The following is a 22,236-nucleotide window of genomic DNA, read 5'->3' on the forward strand; positions in this document are numbered from 1 at the left end:
GCATAGAAAAGATATATACTGCATCTATAAAACATGATCAGGCTGATACAAAAAGGAAACAAAGAATACACTTCTTAGAAATATCTTTGCAAAATAAAATTTAATGGAAAATACTTGTATAATACAATGAACACATCCAAAGACCAAAATAGTGATGTGAGGGACAGGTGGAAGAAGTCCCCTAAAATCTAGAACAAAAGACAGAAAGATACAAAATAAGTGAAAAAGAGTCATGGGAGACAGGACTAGAAGTTCTAGAAAGAGAATAGAGATAATACAATGAAGAAACTAATAAAATATAATTTTATAATGTTTTCCTGAACTTGACGAAAACCCAGGTAGTAGATTGAAAGTGCTCACTAAGAAGAAATAATGAAGAAAGATACCTTCTGGTAGAAGTTTTGAAAATTAGACTTTGAATAAATAATGTATTCACATATAATGTTATAAAACCTGTCTCTGTCTAGTTTCAGTTTCAGGGTAATACTGGCCACATATTGTAAGTTGGGAAGTGTTTCCTTCTCTTGGATTTTTGGAACAGTTTGTATAAAATTGGCAATATTTCTTCCTTTAATATTTGGTAAAATTCATTGGTGAAGCCACCTGGATCTGGACTTTTCTTTGTAGGGAGGTTTTTAAAAACAATTTCAATTTCTTTAATAGATATAGGGCTATTTAGGTTATTTCCTTCTTCTTAAGCAAACTTAGTCATTTGTGTCTTTCAAATAATATGTCCATTTCATTTAAGTTTTCACGTTTAATAGGCATAAAATTGTTCATAATATCCCTTATTATTTTAATATCTATAGAGTCTCCAGTAATACCACTTCTCTCATTCCTGATATCGGTAACTTGTATCTTCTCTTTTTTGCTAGTCGGTCTGGTTAGAGGTTTATCGATTTTATTGTCTCAGAATTTTAGTGATTTTTCTCTGTTGTTTCTCTGGTTTTTATTTCGTTGATTTCATTTTGACCTTTATTATTTCCTTTCATCTGCTTGCTTTGAGTTTTATTTGTTCTTTTTCTAGTTTCTTATGGTGGAAGCTTGAGGTCCCTTTATGTATTGCTTTAATTTAGCAGCATCCCACAAATTCTGATATGTTGTGCTTGCCTTTTTATTTTGTTCAAAATGCTTTCTAATTTACCTTTTTGTTTATTCTGTGATCTATGGTTTATTTAGAAGTATGTTATTTAGTTCTCAATAGTTGACAATTTTTCAGGTGTGTTTTTGTTTTTGATTTTTAATTTAATTCCATTGTGGTCAAAACATACTTTGTGTGACTTGAATCATTTAAATTTATTGAGACTTATTTTATGGCTCAGTATATGGTCTATCTTGGTAAGTATTCCATGTGCAACTGAATGTATTTCACTTTTGTTGAGAGGAGTGACATAGATGAGGCAATCAGTGAATTTATTCTTTCTCTCCTTTTTTGTCTCTTTTACTCCTAATTTTTGTTACATTGTCAGGATATGTAATGTTTGTGGTATATCTTGTTATGCTAATCTCTATTTTTGTTTTAGCCTTAATTGTCATCCACGGTTCTGTTGCAGTAGTTCCTCCAGTCATCTCTTGGTTGGCTGAAGTCAGTCTTTTAATAGTTTTCTCAGAAATGTTCATGAACAGTAATTCCTTAGTTCTTGTGTGTTTGTAATTTTTTTACTTGAAGAACAATTTGGATGAATATAAAAATCATTGGGTCCAACTTCTTTTCCTTGAGTATCTTAGTAGATATGGAATTGAATGTATAAAAGTATGAGACCAGTCCAACTTTTTCCCATTGTAAGTGACTTAATCTTTTGCCTGGCCACCCAAAGGGTTATTTCTTTATTTCTGAAGTTCAAGAACTTTATTATATTTCTCAGTGTTGATCTTTCAGTGTCCATTTCCCTGGGATACTCTGAGCCAATCAACATATAGGTTTAATTTTTATTTCAGAATAGTTTGCTTGAATTAGATATTGACATATTTAGTTTGTGTTGTATGTTCTTACTTTGAAATATATGTCTGCAAGTTTGCTTATTTTGAACAGCCAACTAATTGGAACAATAAGAGAGAAAAGAAAGAACAGTGCATAATCTTAATATCACTTTTCAGTCACATAAAAGCACTTTAAAAAAGCAACTTCTTTTATAAAATTAAAGTCTTGCTCAGTCTTAAAAGAAAAATAAAGGTTGTTTACTGCAAATCAGACAGGGGAACCAAAATTAAGGATGTTTGAAATGTTGTAAAGTTATGTTCTTATCCCTCTCATTGTATCCAAGTGTATTTGTTAGGATATTATAGATGCTAGACACTTGATTGTTCCTTGAGCATATCAGGCAAGGTCTAGCCTCAGGGCCTTTGTACTTCTCAGTCTCTCTACTTAAAACTTTTCTCCTTAATATCCACATAATTTCTTGTACTGTTTCAGCTGATCAGATGAATATATAGGGCATGGTCATCAATCAGCCCTGTTCTTACTCTCAAATAGTTTAACAATATTTTGTTATTTAATATTTTATGCATATATCTGTATCTCTGTCTTGTTAAATAACAATCAAAGTGGGGATGTAGTTAAAATACTAAAATGAATAGTCCTGGCAAACAGAGAAAGCATACCTGGTGGATGATAATATCTTCCAGTTAGTAGGATTAGGATCCTTTGGATTCACTTCCTCTGACAAAGGGTAACTTCTCCATGTATCCTTCTTTCTTCCAGCTTTCTTAATTTTACATTTCTTTCTTCTATCAGAAGTAATTCTTCTGTATTTTAAGTGTGTTTATTAATATGAAAACATTTGAGTTCATTATTAATCTCTTGTAAAGTTGTTAGCTCAGAATAACACACGTGCCTCACTTCTAGCACATTCTACATGATCAGATTACAAGTATGTATTAGAAATCAATGAGAACTGAAACATTAACAATAAGAAAAATTTAAATAACTTATTTTTTATGTGCTTTGATAGTTGTCAGCAAATAAAGTATAGCTGTTATTCCAAGTAATGGCAAAGTGAATAAGTAATGTTCACTGAAATTTTTTATAATATTGTAGTCATTTATCTTATACCATGTTTATTAAAATAGTTCTTTTGCCTTTCTCCATCCCCCTCATACCCAGTATTTTGATTGTATAGCAAAGGTTGAGATTTGGTGAGAAATTTGAACATTTGGGTCTTAGTCTGTTACAGATCTCAACAGTTTTAATTGACCTTTGAGATTCTCTCTCATTTATTGGAGAAGCGCAATTCACCAAAAACAGTTAGTGGCAAACTTAATTGCAATATAGTTCTTCTGATACTTTTCCTCTTTTTTCCTAGTCTACTTCTTGAAAAGTATAACCTAAAATGAAAAACGAACAAAGAAAACATCACCTATCCTGTAGAATTGATGCTAGTCCTGCAGCAGCTGCCCTACTCTCTTTTCCTTGGACTAAAGAATCTTACCCTAAACTCACAATTGAAAATCAAGTCTTCCAGCTATCACCTCACAATCACTTTTCCAAAAATCACTTTATTTCCTTGCATTTTATTTTTTCTTTTAAGTAGACTGAGATTTTTTTACCCCTTTCTTTATTTAACGTGGCTACTCCTAGAGTTGTTATCACTCCTTGGCAGGAATCACTGCCATTTACTTCCAGGCTGAGCGGTGCCAGGATCACTGACAGCTCATAGGATGTGGAGAAGAGGCAGAAGGAAATGGGGAGGGGACAGCTGGTTGCAGTTGAGTGAGAGAGTGCTTAAAAACATATTTATAGTTTCTCTGATTTAACCATTAGTCTGCTCTATTGAAGAATAAAAAGTGTGTTATCTTTCATATAAATATTTTCTAATTCAAGAATCAGCTTTGAACTAAAGAAAATATTAATCTTCGTTACAACAGTCATTTTATTTCAGACTACGAAGTTGGTATCTTAAAGCCTTCTGAGATCTCTGGTAGTTTTATGAAATTGGCAGGGGCTGGGGTGTCTGAAGTAGGAAAAAATGTTTTACTTTCTATTTCTTCTCAAAATGAGATAATGAGAGAAGTATACGACAAGACCTTGCCTTCAAGGCTGGAGTACAGAACAATTCACAGGTCTTTTTGTTGTGCTGGGCTTTGAAGAAATGTCACGGTAATTATGGTTATATCAACAAGTAGACTTTTACTAATTAGGTTTTAGGTAATTAGGGTGCAGCTTACATATAACAACTTCACTAGTTTTCTTTTTAATGGTCGCATTCTTTTAGGTTTTTGACGTTTAAGAATTTTTGTATTGCTTGCTTTTCAGTTTGCTTTCAGTTTTTCAGTTTAATGTTTCTGGAAAAAAAAATGTACCTTTGACATTATTTCATTGTTAGAACTGTGTCTTTTCTACTGATTTTTTGCTACTTTTTAAAAATAAGATTATATCTATTTGAGTTAGAGTCATAACTCAAAAGTTATGCTGAATTAACCTAAAGATGCTGATTATATTTGCTGAAATTGAAAGCATCTAATTTTAATTCATAGCCACTTGATGTTGCCGTATTTTAAAAATCTGACAGCATAAGAAAGCAAGCTGTCAAAGTGGAGCACAGAACAACTTAACGGTCGAAGTTAAGCACTTAAAAGCTAAATGCCAATGATTGGCAGTGATCAGCCTACATTTATACACAGAAGCTCAGCAACATTGATTTTATTTCTTAGTTGCAATGGCTCGACATTAAAGCAACCTATGGCTTGATTTTTAGGTTGCAGTTTAATTTGTGGTTAAAACCACACATTGGAAGAGATTAGAGTTGAAACCACTGCAGGGAGTGAATCACAGTAAATGCCACACTTCTGATTTCACGTTTTTTTCTGGCATAAGAGTTTTTTGATATTCTATCCTGAATTTTTTTCACCTGTTTTATTTTGCTGTGAGTAAAGAATTTTGGCAAAATGTGGATGACTCTTTGAACATACCGTGCTCCACAAAGTGATGAGGCCTTTTCAAATGTGAGTTTCTTCATCAGAATAGCATATTCTCATAGATTATATTTTTTAAGGTCCAGCCTCTTCTACCCTACCAAAAAAAGAAAAAAAGAGAAAAATAAAAAGTTTAGGAAAATTGAAGGTACCATTTTTGTTTAAATAACTACTAATTTTGGTACTAGATAGTCATGTGGCAATTGGACTACATCATTTTCATTTTGTAATTTTTAAATTCTAGAAACCTTCTGATTTTAAAAGTGAGAAACTTAAGAGTTATTTTAATTTCGAAAGAGCAGTTTCAGGAGTCTGATTCTAATTACAGGCCTTCTGGGTTGATAAGCATTTAGAATTTGGTTACCATACTAATCCTTGTTTCCAGAGAAAGCTTTTAGGTTTCAGTGAGAATTAAAAATGGTTAAAATACTGTATTCATCTACTATTCTACTGTAAATAGTGATTGAGTGAGGCATGTCAGTTGATGGAACAAAATTATGGGGACTTTCCACTATTAACAAGCCCCTTCCTCTTCTGGCAGATTTCAAAGACCTCTTGGTGAATGCTTTAGCCATTTTATTACAGTGAAACAGCTTTCTTCCATAAGGAAAGCAGTGGTATGAAGGAGACAAAGGGATGGTCTTATTTATTTCCAATTCTTTTTTAAGGTTGACTGCCTCTTTTATCTTCAACTTTGTACAGCAAATTAAAATTTTATCAGAAGATTTTGAAGTTCTTTATAGTCAGACGTTATCACTGCTTGTAGGAAAATTTCTACCTTTGCCAGCTTTAGCTGTAGCTATAGTGGCCATGGGCATAGAATAGGCAAGGGGTAAAATATTGATACCTTCCCTCCCTCTCCATTTTAAAGGATGTAAGTAAAGGGACACTGTCTTTCACTTTTAGTGGGAATGAAACCAATATAGCCTTGTGGTACTATCTATCAAGATTTAAAATATCTATATTTTCTGATACATCAGAAATATTTTCACGTGTACACAAAGATATACATATAGGGATGTTCATTACAGAATTCCTTTTCAAAGATTAGAAACAAGCCATCATTTGGGGAATGATTAAATAATAGTACATACATATCATAGAATACTTTATAATGGCTAAATAAAATGAGGTGTGTCTGTATTTACTCACAAGAAAATATTTCCATGAGTTGTTATATGGAGGAAAAGCATATAGAATGGTCCCATTTATATAAAAACAAACATAAAAAAATCCCTATATTTGTGTATTTGTAAGTAAATACTTAGAGAAAGGTCTCAATAGGTATGTATTAGACTACAAACTATGGTTATCTGGAGAAGAAAGTAAGATGCGTTCATTTATTTTGTAATTAAAAAACTGGTGGGGTGGGAGGCATGCAGAGAGTTAAAATTGTTAGTTCCTGCTTTCTGGCTGATATGGGCTGCTTAGAAGTTGGGTATCCCAGGAAAAATTATTGTAAATATTTGTAGAAGAATTAATTTGTATTCAGATAGACCAGGCAAGTCTGATATATATTTTTAAATCATGTCCAGTAAAGCCTATGTTTCATAGACATACAATTTTATAAAATGAGAATGAGTCAAAGAAAAGAGATTTTTATTAGCTTTTCATATAATTTTAAGTTTTTGCATCTTGTTCCTGTTGGAAAGGAGGACAGTAGTGAAATATTTTAGCTTCTGTATTATTAAGAAAATATGAATGAATGCCTGCTGTGTGCTTAGCACTGAAACAAATTCTATGGAGAGGTAGAAATACATAACAAGGTCCCTCACTTAAAGGGTTCTCTGTCTATTGGGGGAGGTAACTAATCCATGAAACAACTAACAACATAAGACCAAATATAAATAAATGCCAATTTATGGTGAAAACAATATGCTACCATGAGTTCAGTTTACAGGGAGATCAATAAGATCTTGATAAAATGGCCAGGGAAAACTTCATGAACAAATATGTTGGATTCAGTATGGAATAAAAATACATTCCATGAGCACAACAGCATGGATAGTCAAACAGCATGGAGGTAAGAATGAACATATCATGCTTCTGTGTCAAGAGAGAACAAGCTAACTGGAGCAAAGTCAATGAAGATCTTGAAGAACGATTACTTGATAAGGAGCCAACTGAGTTTGATTGTAGCTCTGACACTAACTAGTTGGTGACTTTGACAGGCTGGTGACTTATGCTGCAGTCCATGCTGATTACTCTCAGATGGCTCTTATTGCTGCTTCTTGGGTATCGTTCTTATCTTTTTTTTTTTGTTTTTAAATCAGAATGACTACCTAAAAAGCATGCTCTGTTTTTCCACAATTTAGCTCGTATCCTCACTTTATGGAGAAGATGAGCCTCCCAATGTAAAGTGTCCAAACATCTTACCTCTACATTAGTGTAAAACATCTCCATAATGTAAAATATTCATTTAAAAAAAAGAATGGTAGAAAGATATTATAATTTTTAAAATTAAAATGACTTTAGAATTATAGTTTTTTCTTTATCAAAAGGATGGTTGTAAATTACAAAACTACAGAAAATTAGGAAAAATATACACAAATTCAAAGAAAAAATTTTAATCTTCCATAATGCTACCATGCAGAGATAACAGTTTCGATGTGTTTTCTTTCACTCTTTTTGCATCCATGTGTTTTTTTACATTGTTAAGATCATACACAATGCATGATTTTATTTTGCTTTTTTCACTTACCATCATAACTTAAAGTCTTTTACATCTTAAAATTTTTTGTAACATAATTTTAATAGGTACAGAATGTAGCAGAATATCGACATCGTAGAAGAAAATCATGTTTTGGACATCTGTTATGCATCAGTCACTGTTCTAAGTATCTTACACACATTGTATTTAACCCTTAAAGCAACCCTGTCAGGTATTTGGCATTATCCCCACTTTATGGATAAGAAAATAGACTCATTTAAATAACTTGCCCAGGGTTGCGTATATAATATAAAATCCTTTATTTTTTCTATTATACTGTGATGCTTCCAATTTAAATAATTATTCATCTGTTCTTCAAAGTATAGGTTGTCCCCATTTTTTGCTATTAGGAATATGACTATAATTAACTTAGTTATGAAGTAGATTCTTTTGTTTTTTGACAGCTCAACTTTTAAGTAACATTTGTATCATAGTCAATGAAATAGTGCAGTGATAGCAATAATAAACATTATTCTTGCTTTTATTTCTAATCTCTAAATTCTCTGGTGATTTGCAATTTGCAATGTCATCCAATCCTCTGCTTGTGTTTTTTTTCCTTGAAAATTGGCACATCTCACAAGAGTGCCATCAGAAAGACACTGGTGAAACATTCTTAGTTAATTTAAAAAGCACTTTAATAACAATATTAACTTGTCTTTGCTAAGTGGTAGTTTTTATTGTTGCTTTTGTATTCAGTTTTCTGCCTATTGGAATCTTACTTAATCAGCACCAGCAAACTCTCTTGGCCCAGTTTTCAAACATTTTTATAAGAAAGTAATGTAAATGACCATAACATAACTCAGAAATAGTTCTGATTATGGGAATTGAAATCATTGCTAAGTTTTTCTGCATTGTAGTTGGCTAGATTTATGATATAGAATTATCAGAGTATTTTCATTATCAATGACTGATTCTTACCTTGAAAATCTAAAGGGTAAAAATTAGCTCCGATTAGTCATTTCTTATAACTTCAATCAACTGATTTCTTCAGCAGGAGGGAAAGATGTCAGATGAGTGATAACTAGATAAGGGTATGAGGCATAATGACTGTCCTCCAGGCTTAACTTACGCTGTAGGCTGATATATGTTTTCTGTAAGTATTGTAGTAATGTTGCATCTAAGAAAGAAAGTTATTTGTACAATTTTTTGAAAAATGGTCAAAGCAAAAGGAAAGAAAGAAACAAACATCAGCAAATTGCTGAAAGTTGAAAGGCATCAAAATATTTTCTCCAAAAAGTTAGCTGTGACATAGGCATATAATTCTATAATTTCTAACATGGGTAGTACTGTATAATTTAACACTAGAGGCTACATTTGACATTTTAACCTGGCTCATCTAAAAATGTTATAGCAACAGTTGTAATTTGAAGTCAGAAAAGGAATTAACCAGCTATGGCAAAGAAATACATTGAACTAAATTCTTAGTATAGTTGCCTTTTTTGTGTGTGTGTGTGTGTGTCAAAATGAACTTATTTTCTAATGTATATTGTCTGGGAAATTAAATTTGGTTTAAACCTTTTATGATAGCAGATATCATCGTATTCATTCATGTAGCTTGCCATGTAGTCTTGGCAATAAAATTAGAAAATGCCTATTTTTCTGCCTTGCCTTTTTGCATATTCAGTAGTGGCTAGTTTGTGCTCAAGCTGCATATGCTTAGATGATAAGAGAGGCTATAACTTTCACTTTGCTTGTAATTTTTTTTTTTTATTTTGAGAAATTTTTTTACCATGAGGTCAACTTTTCAGAGAAATTTCGGAATGTTTATATTTAAACTCATGGAAAATATCAGACCATTCTGATCTCACAAAATAATTGTGCATCTTATATTTTAAATAATACCATTTTAGAAATCTGGAAATTTCTTTTTCAAAATTACATGTATATTTTTATATGTAACCACTTGTCCTGTGTTGGATCATCATCACATAGATACAAATGGGATAACTATTGTAAATTTAAAATATACACTACTTTGATGTTATTCAATTAGGCCTTATCTAAAGGTTATTTTGTTATTAAAGTATGCCAATACTTTCTAATAATTCATTTTAAAAATTGACATAGCTGTGTATTTCATTATTTCTCTAAGACAAGTGGGCACAAAAGTGGTTTCAATTTCATCCTAATTGGTAGAGTGTAGTGTGTAGTTCCTTGGTACTAGAAGTTAAGGATCTTGCTGAAATGGTACTTCACAGTAATTCATAAATATCTCGTTGATAGCCTGGGACAGTGACAGGCTCATCAGATTTTTGAAAAAATAAATTGCTTTTTTTGTGTTCACAGGAAACCTGTCCAGTTTAAGTCGTCTTGGTCTGAGATATAACAGACTGTCAGCAATACCCAGATCACTGGCAAAATGCAGTGCACTTGAAGAATTAAATTTAGAGAACAATAACATTTCTACTTTACCAGAGGTAAGAAGTGGATTAAGGTAAACTCTTGAAACAAGTCTACCAGTTAATGAAGGAAAAACTGGTGAGTCTTTACAGCTGGGTAAATAATTTGATGATTGAGATTGCTTAAATAATGAGTATGCTATGGACATATAGCCACCACTAAGATAAAAATTCCAAAGAAGAGTAGGTATGATTATAGGAACATTTTCATTTTTTTTTTTTTTTAACGTGCAGAAGGGAGAAACCAAGGTGGAAAATCAATGTGCTACATTCTCCTTTAGCACCATGTAAATCTTCTTCCTGTTGTTTTGGAAACTGGCAGTAAAAGCTATTGAGGAAAAGTTGTATGGCTGGTTTTAAAACTCAACTACTCCACCCAGTTCAGTTATTAAAAAAGGTACTGTAGAAAGATGATAAATGAAAAGATTGAACTACATAGAAGGCACTATTTGTTATCAAGATTAATATTAGCTGCAACACTCCTGTGATCCAAATTATTACCCTGCTTATACAATAATATTTAAGCCTCTTGAGCATACACCAGTTACCAAAAGCAGTTATTTTTTAACACATTATTTTTAATTTGGGTTTTGTTATTTCTATTAGAAAAAATATTTTCACTTATTTTGCTTAGAGATTAATTAGGCAAGATGCAATACTCTTTTTTTTCACATTTATCTTTTCTCAACTTTATTTTTTCACTTGTGCCTTTCCTTCTTTTGCTACTTACTATTTTAGGATGCCCAACAACTTGTATGTTTGCTTATGGTTATTCAAGCATAATATCTTATTGTATTCTAACAAATAAAAGAATGGAATTGTAGACTAGCAGATTGATTGAGCTTTGCAAAGTCTTTTTTGTAACAATTAAAAATGTCTTATGTAAGTGGCCCTATTATGTTTAGACTATTGCTAGTTTTCCTGTGTGTCTGCGTGTGTGCCTATTCTATATAATTTATTATTGATTATATACAGTTATTTATTATTTTCTTTTTCCTATCTGTGTGCCTTATTTCTCTAGATAGGGTTCAGTCTTCTTAATGGCAGAGACTCTTTCATAATACCTAGACACCTAGCACTGTGGTTACATGGTGGGAGGCTGAAGTAAGGGGATATGGGGTTGTGTGCTAAGTAAATACTTGTTTGATGGAAGCATATTCCGTCAAAAATTTTACCGTATGGAAAAGCAATGTATTGCACAATATCGGGAAGTATTATCATCTTCTAAATTTAATATTCCTAAAAGGAAGCATTAAATTACCGAATAAAAGCTTACTCTGTGGCAGGCATTATGTTAATCTTAATAATAATTTAGAGGTAGTTACTTAACAAAGACCTAGATAGGAATGGTCACACAGCAAGTGGCAGTGCCAGGACTCAGGCACAGGACTGTCTGATACCCAAGTTTCTGCTCTGTAGAGGTGTCAAATTGGCCACTCACGACACACCTCTTACCCACAGACATATTTTTTTATTTTTCACTCTATAGAGTTTTTTAAATCAGTTGAAGCCAAAGAATAAAAATCAGGAGATTTCATATAAGTAAATGAATTTCCTATTTCTTATAAAATCTGGAAATCTGACTACACTGGCTCTACATCCCTCCAAGGCAGCAATTAGCTAGAGTTAAGAAGTGACTGTCCCTCTAGATGAGGCATCACAAAACCGGCCCAACCAGTCTCTGTCATTTGTTACCTGCAAGGCCCTTTGAGGCATTTGTGTTTGGGACTTCTGCTCTGTCCTCTACAGAATAAGTCTTGTTACAGTTCTGATTCTTATATTTATTTCATTTTTTACAGAGTCTTTTATCAAGTCTTGTGAAACTGAATAGTTTGACCTTAGCTAGAAATTGCTTCCAGTTGTATCCAGTAGGTGGGCCATCTCAGTTTTCCACCATCTATTCCCTCAACATGGAACACAATCGAATCAATAAAATCCCGTTTGGAATTTTCTCCAGAGCAAAAGTATTAAGTAAGCTAAATATGAAGGTAAGCTTCTGTTTGTATTGGAGGAAAAAAAGCTACTATTACTAGTACTTCTAATATTTATGTTTTCTCTATCAGTGTGGAGAATGGGTACTTATTTCTTGCTAATGGGATCTAAACTGATAATATGGATACTTCAGGGTAATTTTTATTAGATAACAAATATCTTAGAACTGTGCATACCCCTAGCAATTTGTCCTAAAGACATAATTATGGATGTTCATAAAAGCATACTTGTAGGGATATGTATTGCAGAGCTTTCTATTTAATTGGTACCAACTTATTAATAGAGACTGGTTTTTAAAAGTACTATATCTTCAATGGCATACTATGAATCCAGTAAAAATAATACTCTAGTTTAGAAGAATATTAAATACCACTTGAAATATTCTCAATTTGTTAAGTAGAAAAAAGTTAAAGCATGGAAGACTGTCTTTCCACCCATAGTTTTTAAAAGCTGTTTTTAATTTACTTAATTATGTATTAATTAAATATCTATAGATTTATATGCATACATATAACCAGTGTTTACCACAATATAATGTTTATATTTGCATATGAGAATTAATTATGGGTGATCTTTAGTTCTTATCTGTATTCTCAACAGTGAATGAGTTTCACATTTGTAATAAAGAAAAAGAAGTTTATTATAAAAGGAGGAAAGAAATGAAAAATGACTTGTTCAGTGATTTAATCTGTAGTGAACAAACTTTAGGCCCAGAGGTGATAAGTAAATTGTTCCACGTAGCTAATTTCATGGGTGAGGTAAGAATCCAGGAAACTTAGATTTCCAGCTTCCAGGTATAGTGTTTTTTCTATAGTACCATACTACGTCCATTTGTCTTTGGCGAACCATCTCAACATAATTGTGGTTCTTTAAATTACAGTCTAAATGTACAGTTTCTTGATTCTGTCTAGACTTGTTCATAGACATGTGTGTCTTTTATGATAATTCTTTAGAAGAATATAATAAGTGAACTAGTGGAAATTCAAGATAATCTTATAATCTTAAACAAGTTATGAAATTCATTGTTAATTCATGATTGATCATTACCATTTAACAGTGGTAATGGCATTAATTCTGAATATTCAGTTTGTAATAGGAGGCTTAGAACAGAGCAGTTGAAGTGTTCATTAGTTTTTGCATTTGGTTATACGTTTTTATGGATATGATGTTATTGTAAATATGTTAGGCTTGCTGTTTTCAGTGAAATAATAAAACTTTGCATAGGATTTTACCTTAATTTTTCTTCAAAATAATGACAGGGCCTGGCCCAGTGGCGTAGTGGTTAAGTTCGTGTGCTCCGCTTCAGTTGCCCCGGGTTTGCAGGTTCAGATCCTGGCACAGACCTGCACACTGCTCGTCAGGCCATGCTGTGGCAGCATCCCACATACACAGTAGAGGAGGATTGGCACAGATGTTAGCTCGAGGACAATCTTCCTCAAACAAAAAGAGGAAAATTGGCAACAGATGTTAGCTCAGGGCCAATCTTCCTCACAAAAAATAAAAATTAAAAAAATGACAAATGTTTAACAAAACTTTTTCTTGGAAGAAGTGAAAATAAAGACTGACATTTTCCTCTTCATATAAGGGCCAGTAGTAAATTTTTTTAATGAAAATGCTTTGTCATATTATTAACTATCAGTAGTTTGGGCATAGATAGATAATAAGTTTAAATGTTATAATAGATAGGTAATAAGTTTAAATATTATGATAAAAGAAAAACTTGGTTTTCAAATGGATGTTTGCTACGTCGAATTTCTCTTATGGATGATTTTGTATAAAATGAGACAAGTAATCTATGTACATTGCAGAAAATTTTAAAAATACAGATTAACAAAAGGACGTAAAGTAATTCCCTCACTGAGAGGTAGCATTGCTGTTAATATATTGGCATATATCATTGATATCCAACTGGGACAGGGATACTGATGGTCCACTCTCGATACCAATATCCCCAACACAGAACAGTGTGATAAGAGTTGTTATTGATGAAAATGTGTTTTATAAGTGAATATAAGGAAGCAGGAAAAAAAATAATGAATCACTGGCATATATTTCACTTTTTTTTCTATGTATATCTAATTTTTAAACAAAATTAGGATTACACTGTTTCATCATCTGTTTTTGTTATTCAGTGATAAATATGTTCTTACCATCTTTTCTTATGGATTTTTAAAGTAAAATTGTGGATAGTTAGTGTTTTAATGATTTAGTTTGCAGTCTTAAGACTTTTTTCGTCTTCTGATTTATTGCTCCACATCTCTAGAATTGCTGAGGTTATCTAGTTTCCTTGTGGGCTATAATTAGATGTTTCTTCTTCCATTGTGCTCATGAGCATCAACATTTTATTCAGTGATTTCTGTATATTTTTGTGAAATGGGGAAAACGTGTTTATCAATAGGACCTTTGAAATCAGAAGTGTTGGTCTCTGTAGTGTATTTTTCCATATTCAATACAGATAATCACATAGGGAACAAATTTGCAGTTTAACCGCAAAATTAAAATCTAATTACTGCATGAAAAACTTTGGAGGCGTAGAGTTTTTGTTGCTTGTTTTTTCCTTTCTGTATTTGGATCTCAAAAAAGGGAATAAGGCGGGCCAGCCCGGTGGCGTAGTGGTTAAGTTCACACACTCTGCCTTGGCAGCCTGGAGTATGCAGGTTCACAAGTTCAGATCCCAGGTGTGGACCTATGCACCGCTCATCAAGCCATACTGTGGCGGGCGTCCCACATATGAAATAGAGAAAGGTGGGCACAGCTGTTAGCTCAGGGCTAATCTTCCTCACCAGAAAAAATGCGGGGGGTGGGGAAATAAGGTTTTCTGATTAATTAGGAATTCTCTTTCCATAGAGAAGTATATAGGGGCCTTTGTTTTTGTGGTTCTACCTGGGATGCTTCTTTTGTCTTTGCCAGGACAATCAGTTGACATCACTTCCCTTGGATTTTGGAACTTGGACCAGTATGGTAGAATTGAATTTAGCCACTAATCAGCTCACAAAGATCCCTGAAGATGTGTCTGGCCTCGTTTCTCTTGAGGTGAGTATAAAAGAGCATTTAGAATTCCTTAGATCCTTCCACAGTTATCTCGCTTATAAAGTTTCCAATTAAAATAAGCAATTTCCATTTGGGTGAAGATCATAATTAGAAATGTTAGAGCTCTCTTAAACATACACAACCCTATTAGGATGATAAGATGTTGACGTAATCTGGGCTCAATGCTTCTGAATTACTGTTGCCCACTAAAAGTTGGTAAGTTTGAGTGCTGTAAAGCACCTTTGAAAGAAAAGGTTTCTAAAACCTAACATCTTTTAGAACATATTTTTCCCCTTGACTCTGTTTAAGAACTCTGCACCATTGTCTACCAAGATTATTATGGATTCCTGAGACTGGCATTCAGAACCCTTCATATGATTCTGGCCTATTTTTCCATCCTAATTACCAACCTACTCTTTTATTTACTAGTTAGATAGATTATTTTCTTTGTTGGAAATGTGTGCATATTTCTAGCTATGTACGTTTAGTCTTATTGTTCCCAATATCAAGAATGTCCTCTTCTCATCCCCTTAATTTTTTCTTTAAAAATTTTAAAGATCCATCTTTTTGTCACCTCCTCAGTCAAAGATGATTTCTCCTGCCTCTGAGGCCCTAGAATTTTCATCCTTCTGATGAAAAAGCTTACAAATAGTAAATATATATTTTTTAAAATTTCCTCTGTATCTGTATTTTTTAAAAACCGAATTTCTTTATTCTTTTAGTATTTTAGTAAGGTGAAATAGTATGATATAATGGTTAAAAGCATGGGCTTTGAAGCCAAACAGATCTGGGTATAATTCCACCTTTTTTTTTAATTGGGGTGTAATTGATATACAACATTATATTAGTTTAAGGTGTACAATCTAATGAGTCAATATTTGAATATATTGCAAAATGATCACTGCCATAAGTCTAGTTAACATCCATCACGATATATGGTTATAGAACTTTCTTTTCTTGTGATGAACACTTTTAAGATTTACCACTTAGCAACTTTCACATACAACACAGTATTGTTAACTATAGTCACCATGCTGCACATTACATCCTCATGACTTATTTATTTTATTACTGGAATTTTGTACCTTTTGACTCCTTGCACCCATTTTGCCCTTCCTCCCTCCCCTCTGGTTGAGATCATATGATAATTTGTCTTTCTCTGACTTATTTCACGTAGCATAATGCCCTCAAGGTCCATCCATGTTGTCACAAAATGCCAAGATTTCATTCCTTTTTTATGGCTGAATAATATTCGTGTGTGTGTGCGTGTGTGTGTGTGTGGCATTTTCTTTATCCATTCATATCAATGGATGCTCTGTTTCCATATCTTGGCTGTTATAAATAATGCTGCAGTGAACATGGGGATGCATATATCTTTTTCAATTAGTGTTTTCATTTTCTTTGGATAAATGCCCAGAAGTAGAATTGCTGTATCAGATGGTAGTTCTATTTTTAATTTTTTGAGGAACCTCCATACTGTTTTCCATAGTGGCTGTACCAATTTACACTCTCACCAACAGTGTACAAGGGTTCCCTTTTCTCCACATACTTGCCGACACTTATCTTTTTTATAATAGCCATTCTAACAGGTGTGGGGTGATATCTCATTGTGGTTTTGATTTCCATTTCCCTGATGATTAGTGATGTTGAGCACCTTTTCATGTGCCTGTTGGCCATCTGTATATGTCCTTTGGAAAAATGTCTATTCAGATCCTCTGCACATTTTTAATAGGATTGTTTTTTTGCTATTGAGTTGTATGAACAATGCTACTTATATGTCTTTATTTATGGATTTACCCTGCCCAGGCTTCAGTTTCCTTAGCTGTGAAATGGGATAGTACATAGTATTTTTCTCATAAGGTTGTAGTTAGGATTAAGTGCAATAATGCACATAATGCATTTAGTATAGTGTTCTACAAATAGTAAACTCAATAAATGGCAGCTGCTGTTATTTTCTTGGTCTTATTGTATATGTTTTTTTTATTATGAGTGGTATAACTTTGGAGGAAGTAAGTGGGCATGAAAAATTATCCAGAAACTTATGTAGATCTTTCCATTCAGTGCTCTTTTCACTATCCCCATACCCAGTATTGTCCTCCCCCACATTGTTAACTTCTGTGAGAATGAGGACTGTCTTCCTCAACCTTTTTTTCTCTCTCAGTATATTACAGGATGCTTTGCAATGTAATAAATATACCGCAAATAGTAAGTGTAGTGGATTGATATAGGTAGTTTAGAAGTCAATTTTACTTAAATGATGATTTGTAAGGATTTTTGAATAAATAATTGGTTTCCTATTAGATAGACATTTGTAACTATTTAGTATCAAAATACCATTAACTATATGAATCAGTGCAAGTAGTTAATTTTCTGTGTTTTTTTGTAATTTAGTTAAAATTAAAATTTTTCCCTTTTGTTTTCATTAGTTTTCAATTAATCAAATAAAATCTCTATTTTATTTCCAGTAACTATGGTGATTTTTCTTGGAATAGCAAGTTAAATGTTTTATGTTATATAATTAAACATTATCTTTAATATTCACTATTTAGAGAGTTAGCATTGCTTAATAAATTTTAAGCCACACAATGGTAATATATAATTCCATTTCATGAGTTGCCAAACACTATCAATAATTTCTTTTTAGGTTCTAATATTGTCCAACAATCTTCTAAAGAAGCTTCCCCATGGTCTTGGAAACCTTAGAAAGTTAAGAGAGTTGGATCTAGAAGAGAACAAATTGGAATCCTTGCCAAATGAAATTGCTTATCTTAAGGATTTGCAGGTAAAACATTACCCTGATGATTTTATAGTTATATGATTAAAGTTTTGGGGAGGCATTCCAAATTGCACATTTTTCTTTCTAGAATGTGATCTAATTCTTGGACCAGATAGATTTTCCTATTATAGCATTAAGGCTGAGTTTTATGTTCTTGTAACCTGCTATATCTGCTTTTGAATTTCTAACAAATATTTTTTGAAAGAAAAACTGATTGAGTGATTCTCATCCTATCCAATCTAATATCCCTGTTGATTTAACTTATTAGTTTAAATGTATTATTTTAAACTTACATCAGTCATAGGAAATATATATGTAATCGTCTCTTATTTTGTTAATCTTTTAGAAATTAGTCTTGACAAACAACCAGTTGACCACTCTTCCCAGAGGTATTGGTCACCTTACCAATCTCACACATCTAGGCCTTGGAGAGAACCTACTTACTCATCTTCCTGAGGAAATTGGTATGAACCGTTTGGATGCTTGACGCTTTGACTCTGTACCAATAATTTGCTATTGTGTTTTCAAGCAGTATTTCAGATTAATGTGACAAATCTGTTTTTGTCAACTGAGGTTACATCAGGCTCTAGATTTTTTTTATATAGAGCGCCAGTGGTTGGTTGGTTTTGGTATATTCATTCCAAATTTAAAAATTACACAGGCTTGAATTAAATTACTGATGTCTTATACCAAAAGACCATTTACTTATCAGATTTTAGAATTAATATTAATATTTGAGAGTCCTTTAGAATTTTTAAAGTTTCTTCATACCCATTATTTCATATAATCAACATGACCCCGTTGAATTTTAGACAGGTTATGACCCCATTTTACAGAGAGAGTTAATTGATTGAGGTCATATAGTAGTTCTTAAATTGGTAATTCCATGTATTATATTCTCCTATCTATACCATGCTGTTCCAGAGACACTATAGATTAGTGGTTAAAAATGGTTTGGGAGTAAAATAGACAATTCAAAGTCTAGCTTTGTCGCTTATTGGCTTTATGGCTTTGGATCAGGAAAAGAAACTCCCTAAGCTTCAAGTTTCCTACCTGTAAAATAAGGATGATAATAGTAATTTCTCATAGGGTTGCTCTGAATATTAAATGAAATCTTACATGTAAAGAAATACATTACCTGGTAGCTGTTATTTTTATTAGTCTTCTATACACCACTATCAAATATTAAAAATTTTGAAATTTAAAAATTAGAAACACATGGGGCAGATTTACACTTTTATTTCTAATATATTTATTCAGCTAGTCTCTTGCAGTTCCTTGAGACATTTGCCTAGAAAGTATTAGTATCCTAAGAGAGTATAAGAAAAATTTTTTAAAAGATGATATAAACTGATTTTTGACTTACTACCAAATATATGATAACTCTCTTAGTGAAAGATTTATTCCAAGTAACAAAAACCTTTCTACACGAGAAATTTATAAATAGGAGAGCTTATCACATTGTCTATAATAGGAAGATGATTATAGGCACGCACTGACTGTGCAATAAACTTACCTCTGAAGCTTTGAAAAAATACATAGAAATGCCAAGCTGCCCCAAACAATCTCTGCAGAGGTAGCATGTGTATTTTCAAAAAAACTCTCCAAGCTTGAAAACCAACCATAAAGGAAGAGATTCTGATTTAATTGGTATAGAATGTGACCTGGACATGAGGCTTTTAAAAATCTCCCCAGTTAGTTTGGATATGCAGCAAAGTTTGAGATCTATGGTTGTAGAGAGTTTCAAAACTAAGAGACGAGAATAAGAGGAAATGTATATTCAGTATATATAATGCCTAGGATAGCATCATGCCCAGTTGAAATTTTTTAATAGTAACTGTGTTTTTAAAAAATAATAATTGATTTGATTTTTTTTTTTTAAACAGGTACACTGGAGAACCTAGAAGAACTGTATTTGAATGACAACCCGAACCTGCATAGCCTTCCCTTTGAGCTGGCTCTTTGCAGCAAGCTTTCAATCATGAGTATTGAGAACTGTCCACTCAGTCACCTTCCACCTCAGATTGTTGCTGGGGGTCCTTCTTTCATCATTCAGTTCCTAAAGATGCAGGGTCCATATCGTGCCATGGTCTGATACAAATCTGCTGGTCCCACACACTGTTCAAAAATAGACTGCCATTAATGTTTCATATCTATATCTGTATCTATTTATGTAGATATTGATATATTTGGCAGATTTATAAAGACTGCATTATGTGTTTCTGCTAATAGAGGAATCATAGCCATTTAGATTTTTTTTAATTCTGTACAAAAGGCTTATATAAGTTTTCTTTGCTGAACTTGATGGATGTTTTTCTGTTGTGTATTAAGATACGCCAGTCTGCTTAAAACATTTGCCAACAAATTATGAAGTTATTAAACTTAAGGGACAGAGGTAGTATAGTTAGATATACTTTCTCTTAGCAAAAATAATGGGCAAAAAATTTTGTTGCAACTTTTCATATACATTTTCCCCTTACCAATTGTCACATCTTTATAGTATTATAGGCCCTGAAGGTAGAATTTTTCTTTAACTTATTTTTAAATTTGAGATTTAAATTTTATATATTGTTTACAGTCAGAGTAAATCACTGGATTTTTTTTTTTTTTGGTTTGATTTGCTCTGTTTTAATCAGTCAAATCTAGAGTTTATATCCTTTGCTAAAGAATTTGCATCAGCTTGTTTAGATATTAAAAGATATTTGCTTGTTGAAACAACTGGCAAAGTGAATCAAAAATTCCAGAATTCCTTTAATTGTTTCTCTGATCAATTGTGAAGCAAAATATCTGAAGTGAGTCTTTGGGTTGGGGGGAGGGTATTCAGACCTTTTCTAGTACAAATGTCTTTTCTTAAGTTTATGGGGACAGAAACTTGTAGTACAAAGGAGTTTTCATTCCTGAAAGTTGCAGATCCACAAAAACAGACAATAATTTGGCAAAAAAAAGATACACATAAACACACACATTCTATATATGTATATACAATGCTATATAGATATGTATTTATTATATCATAAACTACAATAGGTAACTTTAAGGATTTCTCCCTATCCTTGTACAATGAAATGAATGTTTTTCTTTGAACACTGCAATATATGTATGTTTCAAGGTTATTTAACAGTGTACTATGGTTTTATATCTTGACTTGCCTTGTACATCTTTCAGTTCTGGAATATCGCATCTAAGCACAATATCTTCACACTGTGCTGTATTGCTGCTGAACTAAATGCACTTTTCCCCACATGTGGGGCACTGGCTTCAAACAATTCAGTTCAGTACCATTGATTTTAATCTCATCTTTCCTTTCTTGGAAGTTAATACAGTTATGGGAAAGAGGCACATTGCATAGAAGCCATTGATAATTCAGTGGAAGTTCTGTAAGATGTGCATGTGCTATTTGATATATTTTCTTTTGCGTTACTGCTTTTAAGGCTAGCAGTATTGTAAATGTGTGCCCCTTATACAGTACTCTTACTTTTGGTAGTGTCGGTCTAAGTTGATTTAATTATTGAAGAGACTCACAGAGCGAGTGCATTCTAGATATCATCCTGAAAAATATAATGAATTTTCCCATATAATGAATAACTGTTATGTATAATTACGTATTGCTGCTTGGTTTTCTTTTTTTTTCCACTTAGATGGGCATTGTGTTTTAAATAAAATCATTTTTGAATTAAGGCTATAATATTAAGATCGAAATTTGGAGTGTTATTTTGCTCTTCCTGGCACTCAAATTCAGGACTAAGTTTGAGGTCGAACCTGTATTCGTAATTGGCAATTTTTTAAGGAGCAACTAAGAAATGGAAGGCAGGTGAAGATATAAAACCCTAGAATGCTTAAATGTGCTGTAAAACTATTGTAGATGTCACTGGATTTTACCAAGTAATATCCTTTCTTCTTTTTTCCATCTACTGTGGCTTTTCAGTTAAAATTTTGTTTATAAAAGGAATTTCTTTATTACAGCTCTACCTAGAGCTTGTGTGTATGTGTGGTTTTTTAAAAATCTCATATCCAGGTGTGTTTATATATTAACATGATGGAACTTGAACTTTAAAGGCAGTAACCTAATGTCTTTTCTTGGAAAAAAATATGGTATTGTTTCTTAAAAAATGAAAATAGATATGGTTTTTAAAACATTTTGGGTCCCCTACCTTCATTTATGTTAGTCTGTAGCAGAAGTGCAAAATAATCACAATCTTAAATGTAGAAGTGATGTTACATGCAAACCACATATACCTGAGGAGTTATAAAATTTAAGTGTAAAAGATATGTCCTGTTTATGGCTGCCACCTTGTACGAGCCCATGAATTTCAGTACTTCTAACAAGAAACTAAAATGGACTCTAATTGGGATATCCTTGTGAAATCAGGATATTTAAATAATTTGAATATAATAAGGGATATTGTTGAATGACTACG

At 32.5% G+C, this 22,236-nt stretch overlaps 1 protein-coding gene across 2 annotated transcripts in view; it reads left to right on the forward strand.

Annotated features, from left to right (window-relative positions):
* The window catches only part of SHOC2 (SHOC2 leucine rich repeat scaffold protein), a 96,412-nt gene extending 74,620 nt beyond the window's left edge, over positions 1-21,792 (forward strand). For both annotated transcript variants that reach the window (XM_058543974.1, XM_058543975.1), the window contains exons 4-9: positions 9,908-10,038; positions 11,820-12,008; positions 14,923-15,045; positions 17,687-17,824; positions 18,165-18,282; positions 19,705-21,792. In XM_058543974.1, the coding sequence (XP_058399957.1) occupies positions 9,908-10,038; positions 11,820-12,008; positions 14,923-15,045; positions 17,687-17,824; positions 18,165-18,282; positions 19,705-19,913 (908 nt within the window). In that variant the 3' untranslated portion in view covers positions 19,914-21,792. The remainder of the gene's footprint in view (positions 1-9,907; positions 10,039-11,819; positions 12,009-14,922; positions 15,046-17,686; positions 17,825-18,164; positions 18,283-19,704) is intronic.
* The last annotated feature ends 444 nt before the right edge of the window (positions 21,793-22,236 follow it).

This window comes from Diceros bicornis, chromosome 6 (assembly GCF_020826845.1).
Source record: "Diceros bicornis minor isolate mBicDic1 chromosome 6, mDicBic1.mat.cur, whole genome shotgun sequence".
Classification (NCBI taxonomy): domain Eukaryota; kingdom Metazoa; phylum Chordata; class Mammalia; order Perissodactyla; family Rhinocerotidae; genus Diceros; species Diceros bicornis.